Source organism: Populus euphratica, unplaced genomic scaffold, assembly GCF_000495115.2.
Source record: "Populus euphratica unplaced genomic scaffold, PopEup_1.0 scaffold37.1, whole genome shotgun sequence".
Lineage (NCBI taxonomy): Eukaryota > Viridiplantae > Streptophyta > Magnoliopsida > Malpighiales > Salicaceae > Populus > Populus euphratica.
The window spans coordinates 734992-762428 of NW_011499909.1; the positions used below are offsets into that span (position 1 = coordinate 734992).

The following is a 27437-nucleotide window of genomic DNA, read 5'->3' on the forward strand; positions in this document are numbered from 1 at the left end:
ATTCTCATTATACTATTCTTTCGATGTAACTACAATTTCATTCCTTGACTAACTCCATCGCTTTAATTTGGTCCTTTCATCCCATCATATTAATAGTTTGGATAGAGAAAACTCATGAAAGTCTTCTGTAAGGAAAAATAAAATAAAATTTGTGGAACTATAAAATTAAAACGCAAGAGGACTTATTTGTACCTAACACTGGTAGCGCTCCTTTTCCAGATTGATGACGTGCAGGGTTCAGATTTAAAAGCCATGGCCCTTGACACATTCGCATTGCATCCACCGTCTCACCTTGCAACGTCCTCTAATCGAAGTCGCAATCTCTCTCTTCCCATCGCTTCCATTCTCTCTCTCCAAAAAAAAATAAAATAAAAATCGCAACTTCACGATCTCATTTTCTATCTACAACAACAAACAGATCCGAGATCAAAGATTCAAGGATTTTGAAGGCTCAATTTTTTTAACTGAAATTTGCAAATATTCAGATCTTGAAAAAAGAGAAAGCAAAACAACAACAAAATAAAAAAACCTAAATCGAACCAATCCGTTTGCTTTTGCACTCTAGATTCTTTGAAATTTGTTGATTCTTTCTTCAAATCTTGTTTCTTGATCGTGGATTGGGTTTTACTACATGTTTAGATCCAGTTAAGGTTAACTATATTAAAAAAGAAGGAAACCCTAGATAGATAGCGATGGGTAAAAATGAGACCGCCGCCGGCGGCGGCAGGAGGGGGATAGGAGACGGTGGAGGAAGGTGAGATTGATTTGGATTCGGAGCCGGTGGTGGTGCAGAGTGAGAGAATGGTGAGTGTTGATGTCGAAAACAGGGTGAAGTCCATTCGTAAAGATTTGGAGAGTGTTAGTGTGATTGAAACTGAGAAGTAAGTTTGTTTATGTTGCTGAAAGTTTGTGAAATTTGTACAAATGAAGACTTTGAAATATTTGGTGAAGGTATTGGGATAACGATTATTATGATTGGATTAATTGTTTTGTTGGTTTATTTTTTGTAGGTCATTTGAGGCAGTTTGTTTGAAACTGCATAAAGTATTGGAGAGTTTGAAGGAATTGGTGGGGGGAAAGGATAATAGTTTTCCCTCAAAAGATGGTCTTGTTCAATTGCTTTTTATGGCAATTGGAGTAGTTAATTCGGTGAGGCACTTAAAGAATACTTTTTCTACTCAATTTCATTCTTCAAAGAGTATTTTTCGATAAAAATTCTGGTCTAAAGCAGTTCTATTTAATGTTCTGTTGTAATGCTGCTGGAAACTTTGTGGAGACTGAATTGTTGCTCATTGTAGGTTTTTTGCTCGATGAATAAAAAATTAAAGGAGCAGAATAAGGGCGTTTTCTCAAGGTTTGGATTTTGTCATGTTCGTTATTTTGTTTCATTAGATTTTTCATACTCAAATTTTTTAGGTATCTCATCATTGCATCTTCTGGTTACAGGTTTTTTTCCCTTCTAAATAGCCACTATACTCCTTTTTTCTCTCCTGGGCAGAACAAAGAGGTGTGTGGTTTGTAACTTCGACTTTAGAATTCATAGTCTATATTTTCCTTGAATGTGGCTTTCTATTAATTATTGGTGCTGTTATTTCTCCGAGGCAACTAAAAAATGTGTCTGTTTCACAGATTGAGCTCATGGTTTCCTCAATGGGTTCTTATTATATTTTATCTAGTTCAAGAACTGGTGAAGATAGAGAAGCACAGGTTTCTGGTGAAGTGAATGAGAATCATAACGATTCTTTAGCGAAGACTGCAGGTTATGATTTGACAATTATGAATGAAAAGTTACCTGCCGCTGGAACTTTTGTTCAGAATAAGCCAAACAAGTCAATAGAAGCTCCTAAACCACCAGGTGTACCTAGTTTTAAGAGTAGGGGAGTTTTGCTTCCTTTGCTTGACCTCAAAAAATATCATGATGAAGACAGTCTTCCTTCACCAACACAGGAAACGACACCTTTCCCTGTTCAAAGACTATTCGCTATTGGGGATGGAATGGTTAGTTCTGAGTTGTCTGTGCCTAAGATGGCACCTGTTGCTGAAGAGCCTAGAATGCATCCCTATGAAACTGATGCACTCAAAGCTGTTTCCAGCTATCAACAAAAATTCAATCGTAATTCGTTTTTCACAAATGAACTTCCAAGCCCAACACCTTCGGAAGAATCAGGCAATGGGGATGTTGATACTGCTGGGGAAGTTTCTAGTTCATCTACTGTTGTTAACTACAGAACTGTAAATCCACCTGTTTCAGACCAAAAAAATGCTTCTCCACCACCACCACCACCTCCTCCTTCTTCCCACCCTGACAGTTCTAATATTCTTGGAGTTGTACCCACTAGGAATTGTGCCCCAGTTAGTTCTGGGCCTAGTTCAACCATCAAAGCATCTGCAAAGAGCAGGGACCCTAGGCTTCGATATGTTAATATTGATGCCAGTGCTTTGGACCACAACCAGCGAGCCTTGCCCATGGTTAATAACCTACCTAGAGTGGAACCTGCTGGAGCAATAGTGGGTTCGAAGAAACAGAAGATAGAGGAGGATGTTCTGGATGGTCCCTCATTGAAAAGGCAAAGAAATTCGTTTGATAATTATGGTGCTGTAAGGGATATTGAAAGTATGACCGGAACTGGTGGCTGGTTAGAGGACACTGATATGGCTGAACCTCAAACCGTGAACAAAAATCAGTGGGCAGAGAATGTAGAACCTGGTCACAGAATAAATAATGGATTTGTATGTCCTAGTTCCGGTAGTGTTAAGTCCAATGTGAATGGTAGTGGAAATGCGCAGTCCCCATTTATGGGAATCAGCAACATTACTGGAAGTGAACAGGCACAAGTTACAAGTACTGCTACAACGTCCCTACCTGATTTATTGAAAGACATCGCTGTGAATCCAACAATGTTGATAAATATACTTAAGATGGGACAGCAACAGAGATTAGCATTAGATGGACAGCAGACACTTTCTGATCCTGCAAAAAGTACATCACATCCTTCAATTTCCAACTCAGTACTGGGAGCAATTTCTACAGTGAATGTTGCTTCCTCACAGCCCTCTGGGATTTTGCCAAGACCTGCAGGAACTCAAGTTCCTTCTCAAATAGCCACATCAGTAAGTACTAATTGTCTGTAATTTTTTAACATCCTGAAATGACAATTATTGTTCGTAAGAATGTGCTTATTTAGGAATGAAGTTTAGTTGAGTTGAAGCACATGCATCTTTGGAGAATTATATGTGCCTAGTGCCTATGCAGTTGGATTTGTTTGATCTTGAAATTAATGGTATTTGTAGTTTTATATTATATTGTGTATTTGTTTGGTGCTAGAACATTATCATCGCAAGTACAAAAATTTTGTTAAATTTCAAGGATAGCCTTGGTTGCTTTTCTTTCTCTGGGATAATGCAATAAATAAATAAAATAGAACCTTATGTGATTAGTGTTAAAACAGTTAAAAAAGATTTCCAAAATATCTCTTTCTCAGTATGTTGAAGGCTTCTTAATTATATATGGACTTGGACCCTGCAGGATGAGTCAGGAAAAATTCGAATGAAACCACGAGATCCTCGTCGTTTTCTCCATAATAATTCACTCCAGAGGGCTGGGAGCTTGGGATCTGAACAATTCAAAACAACAACCCTCACACCCACCACCCAGGGGACTAAAGATGATCAAAATGTGCAAGAACAAGAGGGGTTAGCGGAATTGAAGTCAACTGTGCCTCCTGATATTTCCTTTCCTTTTACAAAGAGCTTGGAAAATATTGCTGATATTTTATCTGTTTCTCAAGCATCGACAACTCCACCTTTCATTTCTCAGAATGTTGCATCCCAACCTATGCAAACTAAGTCGGAGAGAGTGGATGGCAAAACTGGAATTTCAATTTCTGACCAGAAAACTGGACCTGCTTCATCTGCTGAAGTTGTTGCAGCAAGTTCTCATTTACAGAACACGTGGAAAGATGTTGAGCATCTTTTTGAAGGCTATGATGACCAGCAAAAAGCTGCTATACAGAGAGAGAGGGCAAGAAGGATGGAAGAACAGAAGAAAATGTTTGCTGCACGCAAGCTCTGCCTTGTCTTGGATCTTGATCATACTCTTCTCAATTCAGCCAAGGCAATTCTCTCTTCTTCTTTTTGTATAAATATGGCCTTTTTCCCTATCTGGGATAACAGTTGACAAACAAGTTCTTTCATATTAATTCAGCAATTCCTCACCTTTTCAGTTTGTTGAAGTAGACCCGGTGCATGATGAGATTTTGAGAAAGAAAGAAGAACAAGATCGTGAAAAGCCATACAGACATATCTTTCGCTTTCCTCATATGGGGATGTGGACGAAACTGCGGCCTGGGATCTGGAATTTTTTAGAAAAGGTAATTTTAGTCAGGTTTTGAGTTGATTTAGTGCTTGAGTTGTATTTTAGGCAACAAATGCAATTTTTTTTCCTGCAATTAGGCTAGCAAACTGTTTGAACTGCATCTGTACACAATGGGAAACAAGTTATATGCTACAGAGATGGCAAAAGTGCTTGATCCAAAAGGGGTTTTGTTTGCTGGACGAGTTATCTCCAGGGGTGATGATGGAGATCCTTTTGATGGTGATGAGAGGGTTCCCAAGAGCAAGGATCTTGAAGGGGTGTTAGGTATGGAGTCAGGTGTTGTTATCATAGACGATTCAGTGAGGGTCTGGCCCCATAACAAATTGAACTTGATAGTTGTGGAAAGGCAAGTATTTTGTGTCCCATTTTAGACCATCATTTCTATGAAGGCATTTATTTCTATTGGTTACATCATCTTTTCTCCCTTTACCCATTTACCAATCTGTGTTGCAGGTATATTTATTTCCCTTGTAGTAGACGTCAGTTTGGGCTTCCTGGTCCTTCTCTTTTGGAGATTGACCATGATGAGAGACCAGAAGATGGAACTTTGGCATGCTCTTTAGCGGTGAGGCAAAACTTGAACTATCCCTGAAATTCTTGTAAACTTTCAATCCCTTGATCATTTGTTTTTGTTTGAGATAGGTTATTGAGAAAATACATCAGAACTTTTTTACCCATCGTTCACTAGATGAAGCAGATGTTAGGAATATCCTTGCCTCAGAGCAGAGGAAGATTTTAGGTGGCTGTCGCATACTATTTAGCAGGGTGTTCCCGGTTGGTGAAGTCAAACCCCACCTTCATCCATTGTGGCAGATGGCTGAACAGTTTGGTGCTGTCTGCATCAACCAGATAGACGAACAGGTTACTCATGTTGTGGCCAATTCACTTGGGACAGATAAGGTAATGTAACTGAGATGTCCACCACTTTTCAGCAAAGATTGAATTCCAAATCAGAATTTTATTTTTATCTGGTTTAAATTTTTTGAAAAATGCAAGGCTACTGCAGACCCTAAAAAAAAATCAAACGAAAATAGAATGGGTGATTTAAACCAGGACAGACCTGTGCGTTGTTGCTCCTTAACGTGTAAAATGACACTTGAAAAGGCAAAATTTTTAGCTATGTTTTAAATCGAGGCATGATTTCAGTTGTTTTGAACAGGTAAATTGGGCTCTTTCCACGGGAAGAATTGTTGTCCATCCTGGCTGGTGAGAGTTCTGTAATTTTTATTTCGTTATGCTGTTTTGCACTGTTTTTCGTGTTTGACTAATGCCTTCTCCTTTTCACCCTCAACGCTCTTAATGTTAACAGGGTGGAAGCATCAGCTTTGCTTTATCGAAGAGCAAATGAGCAAGATTTTGCCATTAAACCATAACAATCACCAACCTAACCCCATCTAGTAAAAACTAAGACCTGATAAACATGAAATCAAAATTTCTATTAAAGAGAAGTATTGCCGGGTTTTGATGGAGAAGTTTCACTCTAGACCGGAGGCTGCTTGACATAGTTTTGACTTCTGGGGCATGCTAACCACCCGTTTTGTTTGCTAATAATAACCTGAAGAGTTCAAATGGGAAATGACCGAGGGTCGTTGACCTTCATGAACTGTGGTGGCGGGTTGGTGGCCTGGAACGTAGTCTTCCCCTGGGGCCAAGCCACGAAAATTGGCTTAGCAAGTGCTTCCCCGTTTAAAAAGTCTCTTGGGTTAACATGGACGATCATCGAATATAAGGTCAGGAGAGCCAAAATTTAAAATTAACAAAGAAAATGACAGCTAAAGTGTGATTAACCTGAACAACTCTTCAGACATATGCTATTGGAAGAAATCATTGACAGCTAGAAGGGGGAAGAGGGGGAACTGGAGCTGTAAGGGATTAAACGATAATTAAGGTGGTGGAAACGCGTGCTGATAGTGCCATGTTTGTTTAGAAAGGAGATGTGTGTTCTTTTTAACCGTTGCTGATACGAAATTCCAAGTGGGCAGTAGTTTTCAGTGCCATTTAGCACATATGGCTCGTAAATTTTCCACATTTGGAGTTGGCAAGTTGTGTGCGGTGCTGATGCTTGCCTTGCGGAAGTAGCCTCCACACCTTTTCCTTCTTGTTTCTTTTATTGCTTTCCAAATGCCTACTTGATGTAACTAGAGGTGAAAAAAAATAAGGGCGTGGTAGCCCAGTGTATTGTTGAAGTGCAAACGGCTGATAGTAATTAAGAGCATAACAATTTAAAGTAGAAGAGTTGTGTAAAAGACAAGGATGGTGTAAAAACGTGAAAGAGAATACCCCCAGTCGATGCTACTGGGATTGTTAAAGCTAGAAAGGAGTGCTGGTCTCGTGGCTGCAACAATTCTACGCAATCTTACCTGGAGTTGCTCTAAATAAGATGGTAACCAAAACTGGTGGTCAGGCTTAAAGATGACCACAAGAACTAAGAACCGAAGGACGTTTCTTTTCCGGGCTGCTGTTACTGGGAGTGATGTTACCCCCCCGGGCATCCACGTGCTTCATTTCCCCTTGCTGCTGATGTTGGACATGTTTTAGAGCAAACTGCCTGCAGTAGTTCGTTGTCAGGAGAACGCACTCCTTTCTCCTTCGAGGCATGCTATCGGGTTGCATAAAAACTTTCTCATCATAGTAAATTGGCAATCGCTTTCACATTATCACTCACAAATTGCAAGTTTGAAACCATTAAGCAGGAATGGCAAAACTTGTGAATATTAAGAATTTTGTGTCACAATAACGATATGAATGCTCCAAGATATCAGAACTTGCATGCCGCCCTCCTCGCGAGCTGCCGGACATCTTACATGATGATAACTCGAACTTGACTTGAAAATAAATAAATAAATAAATCTATGAGAAATGTGGATTAGACGACATGGTTGAATTGAAAACATAAAATATTAATAATAATGATACCAGCACGCTCGAACTAATTTATCTGAGGACTTGCATTGTGTGACATTCCTTAAAAAAATAAAAAAAAATAAAAATTACTATTATCTATGAGAATTGTGACATTTGTTATCAAGTAGATGGCATAAAGTTGTTTCTAATATCTTTAGTAATACTCAGAAGTTGAACTGAGTTTTTAGATGACTAAAAAATTAAATCTAAATGATGAAAATTTTTCTTCGTTTTAGTCTGTCTTATTGGATAGAAATATGACCATCAATCACAATGTGCCCAAAAATATTTGCTTATACAATAGGTAGAAAGAACTAAAGTAGAAGAAGAGTTTCTTTTTCTCCCTTTCCACCCTCCAATGGACCAATTCATTGGATTAAAAACAGAGGTTCCTTTTCTCTATTTTCTTTTGAATTGAAAATTTGGACCACTTGAAATTGTTAGTTAATATCAGCAAAACAAAAAAAAATGAAGGAAAAAAAGAAATTTAATTAAAAAAAAGCAACGGAAAAAAGAAGAAGAGTAAACCCAAGTTAACTTACTAATTATGTAACCATGGGCACATATCATCGAGATAAATTAATTAAAAAAAGTAAAATAAATAAATAAATATCAATTTCTAATAAATTAAATATTGAAAGATAAAATTGAAATAAATCAATTTTAAAAATAACAAAAAAAAGTTAAACAACATTAATTTTTTTAAACCAGTGACTCTGGTCATGAATCCAAGAACAACCTCATAAAAAACAAACATTAAAAAATAACAAAGCAAAACTCTTAAAATTTGATAGAAAATAAAAAAAAATCAGCTTAAAGAAAGAGAAAAAAACCAAGCAAATTCATGAAATCCTAGGCCCAAATTCAATCAAGAAACTTAATTTTCAAACAATTTAATTTTGAATGATGAAATCGTGAAAAAAAATATTAATAGAAAAAAATTGCAATAGAAAAAAAGATAATAATAAAAAGAATGAAGATCAAATTTAATAGAAAGAAAACTCAAGGAGAATGAAATTATAAAAATAAAAATCTAAAAAATGATAAAAAAAAAACAAATATCAATCCAAAGAATAGAGAATAAGTTTGAAAGATTAAAAAATAGGAGGTGAGTGAAATTGAAAAATATCTATAATTTCATTGATTATTTAAAATTATAAAAAAAATAGATATCAAAAGCAAATGAACCAAATATGAAGTAAAAACTAATTGCAGAGATTAGTCTAAAGTTCTAAAGAGACTGGCATTGAAGTCGAGGAAAAAAGAGAGATAAAAAAGGGTTTTTAACACCAAACCAGAGATATTTGTTGTGTAAGCTACCCTATCACAAAGGGGGTACGAGACCTTTCAAATAATTACAAAAGATAATATTTGGTGGTCAGAAGGTCTAGCACGTGCCATCTAAAAAGCATAAGGGTCATCCGCTTGCTATAGCATAATATGTAAGCTACCCTATCACGAAGGGGGTATGAGACCTTTCAAATAGTTACAAAAGATAATATTTGGTGGTCAAAAGGTCTAGCACGTGCCATCTAAAAAGTATAAGGGTCATCCGCTTGCTATAGCATAATATTTATTATATAGTTAATTATAATAATGTTCTTAAATAATCTTCATATTAACAATAAAATCAATGCACAAGGACAAAAAACTTTTCCAAGAGAATTATGTTGAATTTGTCTTTAAGGGCAACATAGTAATGAACTATTACAAAAAAAGAAGAAGATTAGAACACCCTTGGTTGAAAAACATTATATTTTTTTTATTTTATTTTAGGGTTAAATCAATAATTTTATTGTGAAAAAAATGAAATTATTAATATAAACTTGTACAAATTATTAAAAATAATTATATCACTAATAAAAATAACATCTTACCCCAATACATAGTTTATAGATTATTTGAGGTTAGGGATAAGTAAAAAAACCGAAAACCAATTCAATCAAGAAAATAAAAAAAAAATGAAAAAATCCTATTAAATCGATTAAAATTTTTAAAAAACTGGCCGCTTCGGTTTGGTTTTGATTTTATGAGCAAAAAACCAAAAAAAGGAATCAAACTGAACCGAAACCGAGAAAAAAACCAAGTCAAATTGGAAAAACAGATCTAAACTGAAAAAATTAAGCCAAACAGGTTTAAACCGGTTTTTATCCTTAAAAACCAAATTAAAACCAGCTGGTTTGAACCGGTTTTGTTTTTTATAAATTTTAATTTGGTTATTTTTTAATCATTTTTATTTGAGATTGGTAAAATAATGATTTGTTACTGCAGTAGTCAAGTTGAAGAGGGGTTGGAGGGGGGGGGGGCATCCCAAGCTTTCATTCATGATTCTTGTATAAATAACCTGTTACTATTACATATTTATGGCTATTGATTATGCTTTTCTTTATGTCAAATATTATCTCTGTTGTTTTCTCTCTCGAATTACTAGAAATAGAAATACCTCACTTCTTTGCCAAGCAGAGATTGAAACCATTCCACCTCTGTTCTTAATGACCCCATCTTGCTGCAAATTATTTCCCTCAAAGCATAAAAACTTTGATATAGCTAGGAGATACATTACTTGTCTCTCTAATGCTGTCTTTATGACTTCTTCATCGACTTGGAGACTTTTATAGCGCAAAAGGCTATAAACCCGGTGCATGACTTGCACAAATCCTACCGTTCTTTAGCTGAAAAGTCTGACCAAAATTTGTAACAAAACGCAGATTTGGATAACCATACTAAAATGTCCTAAATATCACATAAGATAAGACCAGAGGTTATAAACCCGGTGCATGACTTGCACAAATCCTACCGTTCTTTAGCTGAAAAGTCTGACCAACATAGATATGAAAGCATTCATGTTTCCCATTTGAGATCATCATCCTTTTCGTCATTAAACTCTCCAAACAAGTCCAGCTTTTCCAGGCCTGTAACGAAGGTAATGATGGGAACACCAAATTGGAAGCACCAACTTCCCGCCCCGATTCATTTGCAGAAGAAAAATATAGTTTTGGACAGGAAAATGAGTCAATGTCAAGTGAACAATTAATACAAGATCCCGAAGATCAATGGAGATGTTGATGGAAACGTTAACGAAAGTGGGCTGTAAAGATCATTAATGGTATTGGATTGAATGGAAACATTGATGGTAGTGATCACAAAATGGAAAGCCTCGAAAAGGAGAAACTGCGAGATGCATCAAGGCTACAGGTCTCGGAACTTACTGGGGATAGTTTGCAGCAGCAGAGCGAGCTAATAAAGAGAGAAATGATGAGAAGTGATCAAACATCTTAGTGCCCAAATCAACAGGCTAGTGGAAGAGAATAGGATCCTGAAGAGTTATCTTCCTAGCTACAAGGTGGATATGAGGTTGAACACCAAATCTCATGTATCAAAGCTGAAGAGGCTCCATTGCATTGGCAAGTTCAAGGGTTAATTGGCATTTCCCACAAGTTTTGGTTGATAACGTAATGCAATCAAAGAACAAGAAGGCTATCAGTCAGAAAATGCCACCAGTTCCTTTGGTTTTTTCGAACTGCTAGCCCTTTAGTTCTTTCATTGCACGGCATTCCATCCCATCCCATCATTAAAATCAATGCCAAACTTGATCTTAATCTTGCGTCTTGTTTTCCTATTTCGTTGTAAGGAGATGCGCTCGGCTTTCCATTGGTATTCGTTGGTTTCCATTTTTCATAGAATAATAACAGTTATTGTATACAAGAATGAATGCACTTGTAATTTCTTAATAATTATTTCCTGGCATTGGGTTTTTTTGGTTCAAGCAATGGATTTTATTTGACTATATCATAGTTTTCTCTCTCGAATTACTTCATCAATTTTAGCAGGCTTTAATTCATTGTTTCTTGTGCAGAAATGGCAATTCATGATGGCTTATATGATTTCTAATTAAACAACTAAATAATTATTTAGTCGATCACTTGCACTCGCATGAAGAATCATGTTTGCCTATTACAATGGAGCTTTTATGCCATGGATCAATCTTGATTCTTGCAATGGTTTTACTTCCGGTCAACAATACACAATGAGTATATGCTCTGTAAGTTTTCTCTATAAGCAAGTTTCTTGCAAGCAGCGCTGCCAAGTCTAGCCTGTGAGAGTTATATATGATTAACCATGAACTTCCGTGGTCCACACTAAACAGTATATTAACAATAAACCCAGCCTCCTATTCGATAAAAAAACTTAGTTTTTGTGCCCGAAATTAGCCAAAAAAAAAAATGACCATTATTTGAAAAGAAAGGGAAAAAAACAGCAAGCATGCAATTACACGTACATGAATGTTAAATGTCCTCTCGAAAAGAGAAAAAAACAAAGGGTAAGGCCCATTTTTTAATATTTAATGAAATAAACCTATGAGTTAAGTTCCATTTGTTCCTCTTTAATGAAATAGACGTTTCTTCAATGCTTACAAAATCATCGGGGTATTGCTAAGCACAGACATTTTTAAACCATCAACATTTTATCTTCACAAAAAAAAAAAAAAAAACATTTTGAAAACAGCCCATGGCATAATGCTAAAGGAACGAAATCACGACAGATCTTTCCAGCAAATCACGGCAGCCAAGCTTCATATCTTTTTGTCTTCGTAACCCACAAAATAACTCCTTTTTTTTTTTTACTAATAAAAAATAATGAAATAATAAAACAGTTGTCGATAACGGCTGCAAATAAACCCCATCTCGTTTCCGTCCACGGCCCCCCCATCACTTAGTACAACAGTTGAGACAAGGCCAGCATCTCTTCCCTTTTCCTCTCCACCAACATTGCACTGCATTTCTCCACAAAAGATCTAGGCAGGCAGACCGGCCCTAAAAAAGATCAAAGTTTTTGAAAATAAGATCCTTTTGTTTTACCCTACTCTGACTTCTATTTCTTTGTTTATTTATGGACTGGCAAAGAACTGAAAGTCCGCTCTACACGCGCCAAGGGACCAGCGACCCCGCCTCTTCTCCGACAGCGGCTACGGTGCAAAATGTGCGTCACGGTCACCATGCGCGATCCTCTTCCGCCTCTGGATTATCCACCATCAAGCGAAACCAGAATGTGGCGGCTAAAGCGGCGGCTCAGCGCCTGGCGCAGGTCATGGCCTCTCAAACTGCTGAAGACGACGGCGACGACGAAAATGACGGCGATGATCTAGGGTTTCGATACAATGCGCCTCTGTCTTTTTCGAGGAATGTTAATAGTAACAATACAACTGTTACTACTACTAGTAAAGCTTCGTCCACTGCTGCGTCTTCAAGGATCAATAGATCTCCTTCTCCTGCGGTAACTTCTTTTCTTAACTGTTTTTTGGGTGAGATTTATCACTGGAATGAAAATGTGCTTTCAATTTGATTGAAATAAATTAAGAAAATGATTGGTTAGTTTTAAATGATTGAAGGAGTGATTTTATTGCTTACTGTTAAGTAGTAAATGTAGCATTTAACGGCGGGAGTTAAGACGCGAATCGTGAATGTTAGATTTATATTAATTTCATCCTTCTATAATTAGAGCCCTTTAACTAGGAAATTAAAATGAGACTTTATTTATTTATTTATTTATTTATTTTAAATTATGATAATTTCTAATACAAGAATGCATGATGTGTAAAAATTAACTGGATTGTATAGAAATAGAATATGCTAATTGGATTTTTTTTTTTTGGGGGTCTGCGTTTAGTTAGCTAGGAATTTTGAAGAGCCTGCTTCGGTTGGATCAACATCAGCTGGAAGACCAGCAATGTCTCTTAGAACGGCAGCAGCAGCAGCACCACCAGTGCCACAGAGCAAAGGATCATTGAGGACTGCGGTTTCTTTACCGCCAATGGATCCTCTGAGAAATGGACATAGAGATGGTAAAAGGTAGAATGAATAACCTGCATTAGAGAAATAGAACATTCACATGTAGTCTGCTGTAACTGTGGATGTTGGATTCTATTGGAATTCATTTCCTTTTATCTTATTTTATTGGGAACAAAAAAAAAAGAAATATGGATTTCGTAGTATCTATATCAACTTTGTGATACTGGTCGTTTTTTTTCGTTTATTAGAATGCAATGGCATGAAAGTTAATGTAACAATGTTTTTTGGCTTAAGGTATAAGGTTGAGGGTCTTTTCTTAATGCAGTCTAGTCAAGCAGCATGTGATTGAGGTGTAGCTAAGAAATTTGCCTAGCCTTGGCTAGGCCAAACTTTGAAGAGGGATAGCAAACAAAATGACACAGTAATTTTTACAACCAAGTTCCATCTAGCTCGAGTAATGTCTCCTTGGTACTGCAACATGCATCCCCTATCAAGACCAATGTTTAGATAAACTGATCTTTGACTGTTCAATTAAGGATGCATGGTTTATGATATGACAATTTGGAGATGTGAATTGTCATAATTGCAGATTCTTGTCAGATGTTGTACATTTTAACTCAAAAGATACAGGAGATCAACGTGAAGCTTCTGCACTCCGTGATGAAGTATGTTAATTTCACCAGATTCTTGCCATTTGCATTTTTCTTCTTTATGTACAACAATCAATAAGTATTCTCTTAAAGACATTAAATGGATTTTAGTTTATTTTTTTACGATAACGAAGACCCCATGATGAGATTAATTCTTTTGGCAGCTTGATATGCTACAAGAAGAGAATGAAAACATCTTTGAGAAGGTACAATTATTTTTATTTTTTTTCCCTTTTCCAAACAAGTATATGCAGCATCGTATGGTTCAATGAAACCTGTGTTTATTGTACAGCTCCGGCTTGAGGAAGAGAGATGCGAGGAAGCAGAGGCCAGAGTCAAGGAGCTTGAGAAACAGGTGCTACTTTGTTTCCATATTGTTAGGCTATGTTTTAGAGCCTCAGCACATTGGCTTCTTTTTGTTTGACTTTCCATAAAGCTTAAGAGTGTTTAATTAACCAATTTAGGGTGCATTTGTTACAAGTTTTAAAGATGGAAATATATTGTTTCGTGAATAAGTACAAGAGTTTTCCAAACATGTGCATTAAGGTCATACATGGAAGGTTTTAAATTTAATTCCTGGTAAAAATGTTGATAAACAATGCATTGATGTTGATTATGGGAGCTTGTCATTACAGAGAAAAAATGAGCTATAACTCTACACATGAGGAAGCAAGGGAAAAAAAAATAATAGAAGGCAACTTTAACTCACTTTGCAACCAATTCATCACTTCCTATTTTCAATCAAACAAGTTTAAATAACCCACCACCAATAAAGATTACCCTTTTTTTACCCATATAGAACCCACCCTTGAAGTAGCTCTCCTCATTCATACAGAACAGTATTTTTCTTCCTAAACCTTGCTCTTCATTCAACATTGGATTTTTCAGGTGCTGCTTTGAATTTGAAAGCCTCACAGGTACCCCTTTTCATTCCCCCCACGTCCAATGTCATTAATATGTACACTTTGCTGCTTGTTCTGGGTTCACAGGTTGCTGCTTTTGGAGAAGGAGTATCTTTAGAAGCTAAATTGCTTAGCAGGTAAGTTGTTCTAACAAGTTAGGTGGTTCTTTATCTTTGTAAATATTCATGCAATGACATCATCTGTTGCCATCTGCAGAAAGGAAGCTGCTTTGCGGCAGAGAGAGGTAATGGGGATGGGTTCTTATGCTAGGCTTTTCAATTTAGATCATTGTGTCTCATTTACCTTACTGAGTTGGACAAACTAAGACACTTATTTAGGCCATCAAATGACTGTAAATCCTATGTTTAGACTGTTCATTATTATATCTGAATTGTAGTAGGGAGGGCTTTTGTGTCCTTTTTGTTTGAGGATCATGATGGTTTTCTTGCTGTAATTAGTTTCAACAATGTAAAAAATAACCCAAGGATCATACTTGCTTTCTCTAAATGTTGTTTTGTTCTTCAGGCTGCACTAAAGGATGCAAAACAAAATAATATGGTGGACAAAGAAATTGCATCTATTCGGTCTGAAGTAGAGGTAAGTATGCCATCAAGTGGTCTTCTAAAGCCTTCTACAATATTTTCCTGGTGTTTCTAGCTTCCTACCCTATCTTATATTTCTTGCTTAATTCAGAATGCAAAAGATGAGGCAGCAGCAGTTATGCGACAGCTGCAGGGAGCTGAATCTGAAGTGAAGGCCCTTCGTTCAATGACACAAAGAATGATATTGACTCAGAAAGAAATGGTTTGTATTAGAATAGATTCAAGTGGCTTCTTAACAATTGCTTAGAAACTATTAATTGTGTATCTGCATTTCAGGAAGAGGTTGTTCTTAAGAGGTGTTGGCTTGCTCGATACTGGGGCTTAGCTGCAAAATATGGTAATCTACTGGTCAATGTTTTCTTTTTTTGATGTAGCACTGGAAATGTCTTAGTTTCTAAATTTCCTTTTTCTTTCCTGCATGAATTACGAGGCAATATCTGTAGGCTAATGAACTTTCTCCTCACAGTTTTCTAATGTACTATGACTTATTTTAATATACTTTGGAAATACTATGTGCATGATGTCATTTCAGGATCCTTTTGATATTGACAATGTGCAGTTTGTCAATCACATCTAACTAATACACGCAATTCTTCTCATATTTATAGGTATCTGTGCGGATGTTGCTGTGTCAAAGCATGAATACTGGTCATCCTTAGCACCTCTTCCATTTGAGGTGGTTGTTTCCGCTGGACAAAAGGCTAAGGAGGAATGTTGGGAAAAAGGCTAGCACTTGCTATTTGGCTTTTGAATTTACTATTGCCTTATAACTGGTTATATTTGTGGTTACAGGTTTTTTTAACCTGTCCAGTGTGTTGGTTTGAACTGCTTTATTGTTGGTATCACTCTTTTTTCAGATCTAATACTGGTAACTTTGAGTAGGTGACGAGGACAGTGAGAAGAGAAGTACCCTTGCACAAGACTTGAGCGATCTAACTGGTGAAGGAAATATCGAGAGTATGCTCTCAGTTGAAATGGGTTTGAAGGAGCTTGCTTCCTTGAAGGTTTTGTGTCATTCATCACTTGTCTTTAAACCATATGGTTCCATCTTGTGTTTAATTTTGAGTTTCAATGTAATGCGAAATAAGCTTTGTTTTTCTCTCTACCCCCTTGTCTCCTCTATATTTAACTGTTATCTTTGCATGATTTAGAGTTTCTGGTTTACAAAGTATGATTGTGTTCTGATATTATATATTGCACTCCTTTCAAGGTTGAGGATGCCATTGTGCTCGCACTGGCCCAACAGCGGCAAGCAAACTCTCTTCGACTCTCCATCTCAGGTATGATCTGGCTTGTTGACATGCTGCTGCTGCTGGCTTTGATTGTTAGATTCTATTCTTTCTCATATCATTGTTTATGCTATTGTATCTTTTGCTGACATACCTTTTCCGTTGCTTTCAGATGCCAAATCGCCTGGTGATCCAAAGTATACGGAAGCATTTGGTGAGTCACTATATATGGCCGAACAAATTTTTTTATAATGTAAAAAAGGTGATTGATTAAAAAAAATCAAGCCATAGGTCATTAGTTAAATTAAAAAAGGAGGAGAAAACCAAATAAACTTGGGTGAACCTCATAAACCTAGTCTAATCTAAAAAACTTATAACTTATTAAATCATGGGTCTGAATTCAATTAAGAAGTTTAAATGTTATTCAATTTAATTTTGAAGGATGAAATTGTTGAAAAAATTATTAATAAAAAATACTTGCAAAAGAAAAGGAATAGCAAAAAAATAGGGCTAAAATCTGACAGTAAAAAACTCAATGGGGATGAAATTTTTAAAAAATAATTACCGCAAACAAAAAAAAATCGCAATTAAAAAAATTAGGATCAAATTTGAAAGATAAAAAAACCATAGGAGGTGAAATTGAAAATCATTTGTAATATGATAGATTATTTATAGATTAAAAAATAGTAGGGGTGAAATAAAAAAAATTATTAAGGGCTAACCCAATAGAATCAAACAAAAAAAAACAAAAAAAAATTGAAAAAATGATAAAAAATGAAGAAAAGAGAGAAGAAAAGCAATTTCGGGTTAAACCACTATACTCACGCCATCTAGAGAGGAAGAGGAAGCTGAGATGAATCAAATGATGCGGCGGAATCAGAGTTACAACCACCAGAGCTAGTCGCATATGTCGCCAGAAAATGGAGTGGTTGACATGTGTGAGGCATACATCAACTTTTTTGTTTTTTTTTTCAAAACTGAAAATTCTCTTAGGATTAAATAATAATAACAAATAAACTATGATGAAATTACAACCAAGTCCTTGAAACCAAGATTAAAAAATTCGAATGGTAAGGATAAATTAATAATTATATTGTTCTATCAAATATGAAAATATAAAAGTGTCCGTAAAGCAGGCATTGAATTATTTTATTCAAGGGTTGCATTAGTAAATTTACTATGCATTAAAAAACACACTTATCAAAATAATCTCACACAATCCTCAAAAGACATGGTGAAAGGATTGCCTTACCCCTGAAGCAAAGGCAAAAGATAAAATGATTAAGGGGTAAAATAGTAATTATACTATTGTAATAAATAGTATTTTGTTTTGGGGCACCCTCTAGCATGATTGGTTTTGTGGATAATATTTGGCCCACTTTATACATTTGCCTTATAATTTACTTGGCTGAAATAAGTAGCACCACTGCTGTCATTCTCACTTAAAGTTGATGAACATTGCCTATTATATGCTGTTGTGATCACAGTTGTATATAATTAAAATCCATCTTTTTTCTCTGCAGAATTGAGTCCGGAGGAGTCTGAAGATGTTCTTTTCAAGGAGGTCTGGCTTAATTTATTATTTAACAACTGCTGTTTCTAATTTACTTTCTAGAATTGTATAATCTTTATTTGGTGGATGAAACCTGCATGGTGAAATAGGCAAGTTCCAATTTTTCTGCAAGTGTTTTTCGTTTCTGGATGTGTGATTAAGCATTTTGGCGGATTGCTGTTGTCACTGGCCTTTTTTTGTATGAACAGTGTTATATTATAGACTTTGGTATGTGTTTGAAAATCTCAATTGATGATCAACATTCTTCAAGGGAACTGATCACTTTGAGACTTGTAGAGACAATTGAATGGTATCCATGTCCCTTATTGAAATCTTAATAATTAAGCAAGGGAATTTCCTTATTCTTTCATGTTTGTACTGTTTTCCTTTCCTGTGAAAAGTACTACCTGTGAATAGCCCATAATATCTAGTCATTGACAGGTTCAAAAATTAGTAGTTTCTGCTCTGTAATCTCTATGTTGTGCTGATTTTGATTAAGCTGAAACATATTTAACTTGTGTAGGCGTGGCTTACATATTTTTGGAGAAGAGCCAAAGCCCATGGTATAGAGGAGGACACTGCAAAAGAACGATTTCAATTCTGGATTAGCCGCAGTGTGCACTCACCAAGTTCACATGATGCTGTTGATGGTAAGCTTCCCTCGTCCTTGATAATTTGTTGCTCACATTTAGTTCATACTCAGTTCTATAATAAGCATAGAGAGAAGATTGTATAACTGACACTGTTACTGAAGTCACTACTCGCTAGAAGCCATTGTAAAAGTACCCACTGCCAGATCCTTTCAACTGTCCATATCATTGCGTTGGTACCTTGATCTCATGAATGATCACTTATCTTGAGTATTCATCTCAGTTGAGCAAGGCCTGACAGAGCTCAGGAAGTTGGGAATAGAGCATCGATTGTGGGAAGCATCTCGCAAAGAAATCGATCAGGACTCTTAACACAAATCTTATGGGCAACTTTGGAGCTCTGGTTGACGATGGTAGTTCCAGGAAATCTCACGCTATCAAGTTTCTTCTTGATTCATTTTACTGAATTCTTCTTCTATTTGTTGGAGAATTTACCAATGTTGCTTGGCACTGGTCCGCACCAGCCATATGATATATAAAGTAGGCTCATCTCTTTAGATACATGTTATATATACACATGCACCTACATATAGGTATGTTAATTACATGAAGTTTAAATACAGTCTAGGTCAAATTGTAGCAAGCTTGCAATGCAAGGAAATAGCTAAGTTGGTTTTGATTTCTCATTTTCTAAGAACAAGAGTAATAGCTAAGTTAGCAATGGACAAATGCTTGTCTGCGGTGGGTCTCGGAAAGTTTTGCTGGATTCTGGCGCGAAAGCCGACCATTTAAGAGGCAAAAGTTGTAATTTCCGAGGAAATTTGAGCAGGAGGAGATAAACTAGGGTGAAGCAACGCTGTTTAGTTTGGGGACGGTTTATAATGGGGTTTTTAACGGGCGGTTGAGGTGCTGTCTATGTCCAAGGGGACCCGTCTATAGGTCGAAGTTTAAGATGAGTGGGTTGGGGTTCAACTTCTTAAAAGTTCGAGGGGTTATTTGTTGTGTCATCTTGACAGTGAAAATTGAAAAAAAAAAAAAACTGGTGTTATTTTCCCGTCGAAATTTGATGCTAACGTCATGAAGATTAAGAAAACGCAAAGCTGATCCAAAGCCTCGGTGATGAATCACTGATGTACGGGCATTGCTATGTGATAAAATTGTCGTGACTCGAGTTGTAGAAACTAGAACTACAATGTGAAGCTGGGAGGTGGGTTTTACTTGAATATCGTTTGTTCCTGTGGTTTAATTATATTTTTGAAATTTTTTAATTCTTTGTAGTATTTTTAAATTGTTTTGATATATTAATACTAAAAATAATTTTTTTAAAAAATATTTTTTTAATATATTTTTAAATAAAAAATATTTTAAAAAACAATTTTTATCATAATTTCAAGCATTTTAACAAAAAAAACTAAAAGTTATGAAGAAAACATTTTTTCTTTGTACATAAACATTGTAGATTGAATTAATATTTTTTTTAAATAGCTACAAAAACCTTTCTTTAGTTTGATCTAAATTTTATTTTATTTTCTTTTACTTTTATAAATTACATTTTCTATAATGTAGTATACATGTTCAATAATAATTTACATCCTCGATGTTGCATTCTATTTGAATTTTTTGTTTGATTTATGATGTAAATTGTAATTTATACAAGTACGGAGAGAGTGAAATTCATTATACTATAAATATGGTTTTTGTAAATATATCTTTTTTTTATTTTAATCTTTTTTTTTTGTTATTGAATTATTTTTTTTCAATGCCATCCTTCTAAATTTAGTTTATTTAGGTTTTGAATTAATGATTTGTTTTGATTGACTTCGACAAGGTTTCTCACAAGGTTGAAAAAGGTTATGTCATTAAATTGATGTTTAATTTGGTAAAATTAAAATTAATTTTTTTAATTAAACATAAAAAAAAATACCAGAATTAATACTTTAACATAAATTTAATTGAAAATTAGATTTAATAATTTATTTTGATTTATTTACTATAATATTTATCTTAATTTTATAACACAGGTCATGAATTTAGTTGGTTAATCAAGATTGGTTTATGATATTTTTTATTTATTTTTTAATTGATTTTTTTTTAATTTTACCCTTAAACATGAGGTTATTTGGAATTGAGTTTCATAATTAGTTTTAATTTATTTTTTATGAGGTTATTATAGTTTTATGATTCGAGTAATGAATTTGATAAGTTAACTCGAGTTGATATAAATCTATTTAACATATTGACGTCTCAATATTATTTTTGAAAAATCTATCTTGAAGTTGTTTTTTAATCAAATAAGATTTTTACTTGTTATCTAGATTATTTTTTGATCCATCAAGTTAATTAGATCACTTTAGTTTAATAACACAAAATAAATAAATAAAATTTACCAAAAAACACATTAAAGCATTTAAATATTTTCTTAAATTAATTTTTTTAAAACGAACCCATTATAGCCCAGCAATGATATTATCCTCTTTCTAAGTTAAGTTTGGTATCTAATTTAAGTGCGGTATTGTTGTTGTTTTATGCTGTTGCTGTTGCTGTGTTTGGTTTTTAAAATTCACTAACTATGTGAACTTTTATCATCGTTTTTTTTGTCTCAAGTTGTTCATTCTTTTACAGCTCTTTTACATTTTTCTTTTTATTTTTTTTTTTAAATTTTAAATTAAAATAAAATAAAAAATTATAGCAAACGGGTGGAGCGTTGTTTGGTTGTGTTAGTTAATGGTCACCTTACAAATTAATAAGTTATATATATATAATTATGATCATGTATTCAGTTTTTATTTTTTAATCTAGCATTTTAACTTTTTTTTTATTTATTTTTTTAGATTCAAACCCAAGTTTACTTATTACACATATACAAGATTTTATTGATATTCTTAAGAGGTGTGACATGATGACAAAGAACTTGAAATCTGCATAACAAATTTTAAATTCGAGTCATGAAATATATTTTTTATAAAAGTTTAAAACAATTAAAATTTTACTCGTTTATCTAAGCTCATAAAATGTGTTTTTTGAGAGGTGGGATTTCATTGAATAAAAAAAAATGTTCTATTTATATATAATATAAACATTGTTAAAGCCTTCTTCAGATTATGTTTAGAAATACAAACAATGAGAACAAAGCTTGCCAAAATTTAATAATTTCTTTAACTCTCGTTTAGATTCTTATCTTTGAACGGATTTTTTAATTACATTTAATTTTCAACTGGAGCATCCCATCATTATTCCTGATTTCATATAATGAAAAATTGGATTTCTTATTTTTACTATAATTTGAACTCAATTTTAAGTTTTCAGGATATATTTTGAGCCAAATTTAGCTGTTGATTCAAGTAAATCATGTTTGGACTCAAACCTTTTCAGAATCCGCCCCAGAGTTTAACCGATTCATGGCTCTGCTCCTACCTAGTTATATAATAGGTTTTAAACCTGTAGATTTAGGTAAGAACAGAGAAGAGAAGAGGAAAAAAGAAGAAGATCAATTCAACAGCCAGAGCTCCAGATGTTTCAACAATGAATGTTTGTATATTAAAATTGACGGATTGAGGGGAAAAACCTTAAACTAAATATGGGCTTTTCCATGTCTATTTAATGAGCCTGAAAAAAAAAAGAAGTTTTTGTTGAGCTTGGGCTGATAAATTGCGTACTCTATGAAATAAAAGATCATTCTATACTTAAATTAGCAACGTGTACGAGGAAAAAAAATATTTTGAAGGAGAACAAAAACGTAAGAGAATGTGTGTATGTGCGTGTATCTGTTATATTATCCTATTTTCTCATATCTAATGTGGTTTTTGGTATTTATATACTTCTCATCACCTATATTTTCGATGTAGATTGTGGGGTCACAGACCTACATATAGGAGTAATCAAGAAAAATAAGAACTGCACAATTAGTCTATTAAAATGAATTGTTCGTGTAGACACCTATCTTGTTAACTTATGAGGCAGGATTTTATTAGGAATCGTCATATTGACAATTTAGAGAGTTCAAGCAGGCGTCGTACTGATAAGTTGTAAAACAAAGATTTAGATGTATGTCCACATTGATAACTTATGAAACAGATAAGAAAAGAATCCAAGACGGTGGCAATACTTTGAGAAATGTTTAATATGAGATTTGCTTGACATGAAAAGGGTTCAAGGCCTTGCCAGAGTGCCCCCATTTTCCCTCACTTTCCTTTTTCTTTCCTTTTCTTCTCCTTCTCCTTCGCTTTTCTAGGTGGGTTTGGTTGAGCCTTTTTTACTTCCTTTTCATTTCTTCTCCTCTCCTTATTGGGCTCAGCTGGGGCCGAAATATGGATTCAATTGAAGAGTTATTGAGGGATTAGGGATTGAAATGGAGAAATGGTAGAAATGTTTAGTATGACCTTGTTTCGTAGGCATATGAGCCTTGTTCTTTTCTCTTGTCTTTCTATTATAAGCCCAGTTGGGTTCTCTTTTTTCTCTCTTCTCTTCTCCTTTCTAAAAGCCCGATTGGGCTTCTCTTTTCTTTTTCTTCTCCTTTTCCCCTCTCTCGTTCTTTTCTCTTCTCCTTTATTGTATAAGCCCAGTTGGGATTTCTCTTTATTCTAGCCTAAATATGAAATAAAATATTAACACGGATTAAAACCCAAAAAGCAATTTTTAAGTGGAGCCGCTTTACTTGCCTCGGAGCTGTAAATGCAAATAAGACAGCCACTTTGGTACAGCCACAACGGCTGGGATTTGTCTCTTCTCGTGTGTAACGTTGTAAAATGGCAGTTTGGAAGGCTTGGAATCATTTGGAATTGGATAAAAGACCTTTTCTTGATCTTTCAGTATCTATATTTCTCTATGTAGGTCTCCCTTGCACTCCCATGGCACTTAGCACGCGCTGCAGGTCCTGTGCTCTGCCCCTATAGCTAAAATATAAAATATGTTCACACCATACCCTACCTTGTTCTAAAAAGCGCATAGGCAAATTGATGTTTCAATTTGGGCCACAGATGGTCATGTGCACTTAAATATAATAGTAGCATTACCTTCTTGGTGGACACACCAGGCAGAGAAAAACAAGCTCTTTTGGATAAAAGTTGAGCATGGGGAAGAAGGGAGGGACACTAAAAATTCTGAAAGGTGATTTTGACCTAGTCACTACTTAACTACCATTTTTTTTTCTGTCCACTTGGTGGCATGGCCCCAACAATATGGCTTTAGAAAACTAATCCCTTCTGTTCCCATTAAAATCTTTCTCCATTGGCTAGACTATACCGACTAAATGTTTTGATGTGAAGCAAATCACCTAGAAAGAAGAAAGGAACATGCCATTGAGGTGTTTTTCCTCGTAATTATTAGAGCGAAATGATTATAAGAGATAATGTTCTAAATTCACTTTAACATTGTCAGAGTTTGTATGGGAGTTAGTTCAGAGTTTAATTCCAAGAGACGAATGAGGCCTGTGTACTGCGTGTTATACTTTTTCTTTCAAGGTTTTGCCTTTTGTCTGCATGAATGGTTGCTCCCGGCCATGGTGAAAGATTGTCAAAAGCATGCGTAGTATGGATGAAAGCGTTTTCTCCAACATGCTCAAGTGTAAATCATCCCCCTCTTGACCTCATCATCACCTCAGATAGAAAGAGACATTCGAATTCCACGCAGTTTTTTTCCCTCTCTTTTCAAGTTATTTATTATTAAAGTTCTAACCTACTGTTTATAGTTCACACTAGTTAGTTGACTTTCGCTTTAGCACGGCGTGGATCGAAATATATTATTACAGTAGAAGCAAACCTTATTATTTGCATTACCCTCGCCGGATTTAATTTTGAAGAGTTTTTAGCCTCAACAGCTACCGCAAAGAAAGTACTCCGGGATTTGATTTAAGGTACAAATTTTAGACTTCTCAAACTTTTAGGAGAACAAATCTTACTTCTCAAACTTTTAGGAGAACAAATCTTTCTTCACTGTAAGAAAATCAATTATTTCTCACTCACAACCACGCTGAAAATTATGGAATACAACAAACTTTAGTTACGTTGATTTTGGCTCACTCCCGAACTTTACAACTTTTAGGTTTAACTGCCTTCTGGAGGAATTTGTGGACTTGACTTCTTGCATTGTCCCTTCGAAAAGCAAAGGCATGTGTTTTCCATTAGTGGTCTTGATAGAAAGAGTAGGAAAAGGTATGGAGTATCAGCCAAAATTATGATCCGAAGATTGAAGCGCCGATCCTTGTTCCAGTGCTACTACCTGCCTGTATGAGGGGAAAAAAACACAGGAAAGGAGGCTTGCATTATTAATTAAGAAAGCAACCTAGCTTTTTCTCTACGTGATATTAAAATAAGAACATCTAAAGAGCATTGAACAATGGAAATTAAAAAAATGGAAAAAAACAAATAAAAGTGAAACCTTGCTTATATTACAAGACTCACAAAAGCTTACATGAGCATCCGCAGCACATTTCCCAACCATGCCGGCCACAACCACTTCTCTGTTCTCCTTTTATTTCTCTCATTTTCCTTTTAGAAAGCTACCAACTGCCACTAACAAGAAGTTACCAGGAGCAAGGTCACTTACCACCCTTTAAGAGGAAATGGGCAGAATTTATGTGCCATATACAGAAAGAAAGAACAAATCTTTTTTTAGAAAAGAGAAAAAAACAAGTGAGGATGATAAGTGTTGGTTAAAAGCCTATTTGATTATTTTGAAAAGCATTACAGGGATCAATAATCTCAAGAGACTAAGTTGTAATTAATTATTTTCAATTTAATTTGTTCATATGAATGCCATTTGTTCACATTCGGAGGTCAAGGTACGAGAAACAAATTATCAACATCTACCATTCTACATGCATTTTCTATCAAAAAGAAAAACCTGAACGCATTCATAACTAGACATAGCTGTATTGACTCTAATGAGGAATAAAAAAATATATCGGCAAGAAAAGAAACAGAGGTTTGTCATGATGCTGCTACCTGCCAGCAATCTACGGCACCTCCACTTTCCCTCACTGGGGGAGCAGTGCTTTTAGTTTCAATGGCCCGTGAATAGGACCCATTGACACCAGAGCCATGGATATTGAGAGAGGACTGGTGAATGCATCCAGTTGATTGAGTACCAAGAAAAGACTCTTTTACTTCCACAGTGATCAGACAAAATGAAAGGCTTTTAAGACAGGTCAAATAAAGCAAATCACCCCCAAAAGATTCTTCTTTACTGTATGGAAATAAATGGAGTTAAGAATATCATTGCAATATTTATTAGCTCTGCTTCTGAGGATAGCTTCAATCAAGCCAAGCAAAGCAAAGTGTTAGTCTAGTACCAAATATGGCAGACTGCTAATGCGGTCTAACTTTCGTTGGATTTTTATGTTCATTGTGTCTCCAAAAGAGATTCAGATTCACCACAAGTATCGGGGAAATATAAAATAAAGATTTGCGATTGTACTTCGTTACATATGATGCAGATTGCAGGCTCAATGACTAAAGCAATTTTATCTGGGAAAACGAAACTCACGAATAATGATTATGTCCATCCCTGTTTGTGAAATTTTAATCCATTTTCTTGAGAAACCAAGAAAATGGTTCTGATCTGAGGAGAGAAAAAGAAAAAAGAAAAAAAGAGAGAGAAAACAAGCTCCTTTATGCGGAAGCATACTGTACGGTGTCAAGGCTGATGCTGTCTTAGTACTAGGTATTCTTATTTTTTGCTCATTTCATTTCATTTCTTGGTTTAATTAAAGAAAGAACTAAAATACATCAGTTTTTATTGTGAATTGCGTTGTATATTGTTGCAGTGTAATAATGTTTTTGTTCTCAATAAAAATAGCCGGTGAAAGGAAGACCGGGGTAAATGGTATTTTCACATGATTAAATTGGTTTTATCAAATTTCATGGGGATAAATCGGTCTTCTTGTATTTTTAACATAAAAAATAATCTAATTACAAGTTAAAAGATTTAAACTGGATTGCTGAGGTTTTTTTATTCTTTTTAATGTTTTGATTGAATAATAAAATGATTTAAAAGCCAAAAAAATAATAAAAAAGCTAATATCAAGAGGAATGTTGTTTTGTTATGGTTTTTTTAGTTATAATCAATCTTAATAAAAAAAAAATCTAGTTTTTTCACAAATATAAATATAATCAAAATTTAAAAGAGACATACATAGCACGTGTCGATGAATGAGAAACACTCATGTTTCTTAGTAGATACGTTTGGTGTCTTCCAATGATCAAACAATATTTTCAATAACAACGTTGAAAGTATCACATTGTTTTTTTCATGGTGATTAGACATGTGTACACTGAAGAGTAGAGATTGAGTTTTAATGATTTTTTTAATTTTCTCTTTCTCTTTTCTCTCCCCTAACCATAAATTCCACACTAATCCTTGTTAAAAACAAATATATCTTGTAAATTTATATTAACATCAGTTTTAATTTTTATTTTTTTTATTGTTGTTTATTTTGCTTTTGAGGTTGACTTATTCCTCAATATTTTATTTTAATTAATTTTTATATCTAATTTGATCTTTAATGTTTTGATTGCTATTATTTTATTTTTAATTATTTTATTGATTTTATTTTTTAATTTCATCCCTCATTATTTTTTCATTTAATCTTTCTATCTAATTTAGTCCTCATTCTTTTGATTGCTATTTGGTTTTTTTTTTTTTACTTTTTAGACAATTAAGAATTTTGTTTCATGATTTTTTTATATTTTTCTTTTAAGGTGTAATCTTAGTCTTATAACCCATATTATAGGTTTTGAATATTAGCCTAGTTTTAGTTTGATTTTTTTTTTATTTTAGATCATTTTTTAAATTGATTTATTTTTTTAATTTTATCTTTTCGTTATTGGGGCATTAATTTCATGATTT

General features: G+C 34.6%; 2 protein-coding genes across 3 annotated transcripts; both read left to right on the top strand.

The window, feature by feature from the left end:
- Nucleotides 1–740: 740 nt before the first annotated feature.
- Nucleotides 741–6684, top strand: LOC105133756 (RNA polymerase II C-terminal domain phosphatase-like 3). The gene is made up of 12 exons (XM_011037855.1): nt 741–881; nt 1011–1149; nt 1299–1354; nt 1447–1507; nt 1630–3111; nt 3527–4114; nt 4224–4370; nt 4453–4721; nt 4829–4940; nt 5018–5275; nt 5535–5581; nt 5685–6684. The coding sequence occupies exons 1-12, from the start codon at nt 802–804 to the stop codon at nt 5746–5748; spliced, it is 3303 nt and encodes a 1100-aa protein (XP_011036157.1). The 5' UTR covers nt 741–801; the 3' UTR covers nt 5749–6684.
- Nucleotides 6685–11997: 5313 nt separating this feature from the next.
- On the top strand, nt 11998–19279 carry LOC105133757 (uncharacterized). 2 transcript variants are annotated; one of them, XR_843863.1, is made up of 18 exons: nt 11998–12553; nt 12947–13128; nt 13658–13733; nt 13883–13924; nt 14011–14073; nt 14708–14757; nt 14837–14864; nt 15146–15217; nt 15314–15424; nt 15499–15559; nt 15831–15947; nt 16105–16226; nt 16433–16502; nt 16624–16665; nt 17975–18015; nt 18527–18653; nt 18877–19186; nt 19217–19276. XR_843863.1 is itself a non-coding variant. In XM_011037856.1 (17 exons), exons 1-17 carry the CDS (start codon nt 12170–12172, stop codon nt 18963–18965), a joined length of 1677 nt encoding a protein of 558 aa, XP_011036158.1. In that variant the 5' UTR covers nt 11998–12169; the 3' UTR covers nt 18966–19279. The 2 variants fall into 2 exon arrangements, 1 of the variants encoding a protein (XP_011036158.1); XM_011037856.1 differs by having other exon boundaries at nt 18877–19279.
- Nucleotides 19280–27437: the final 8158 nt, after the last annotated feature.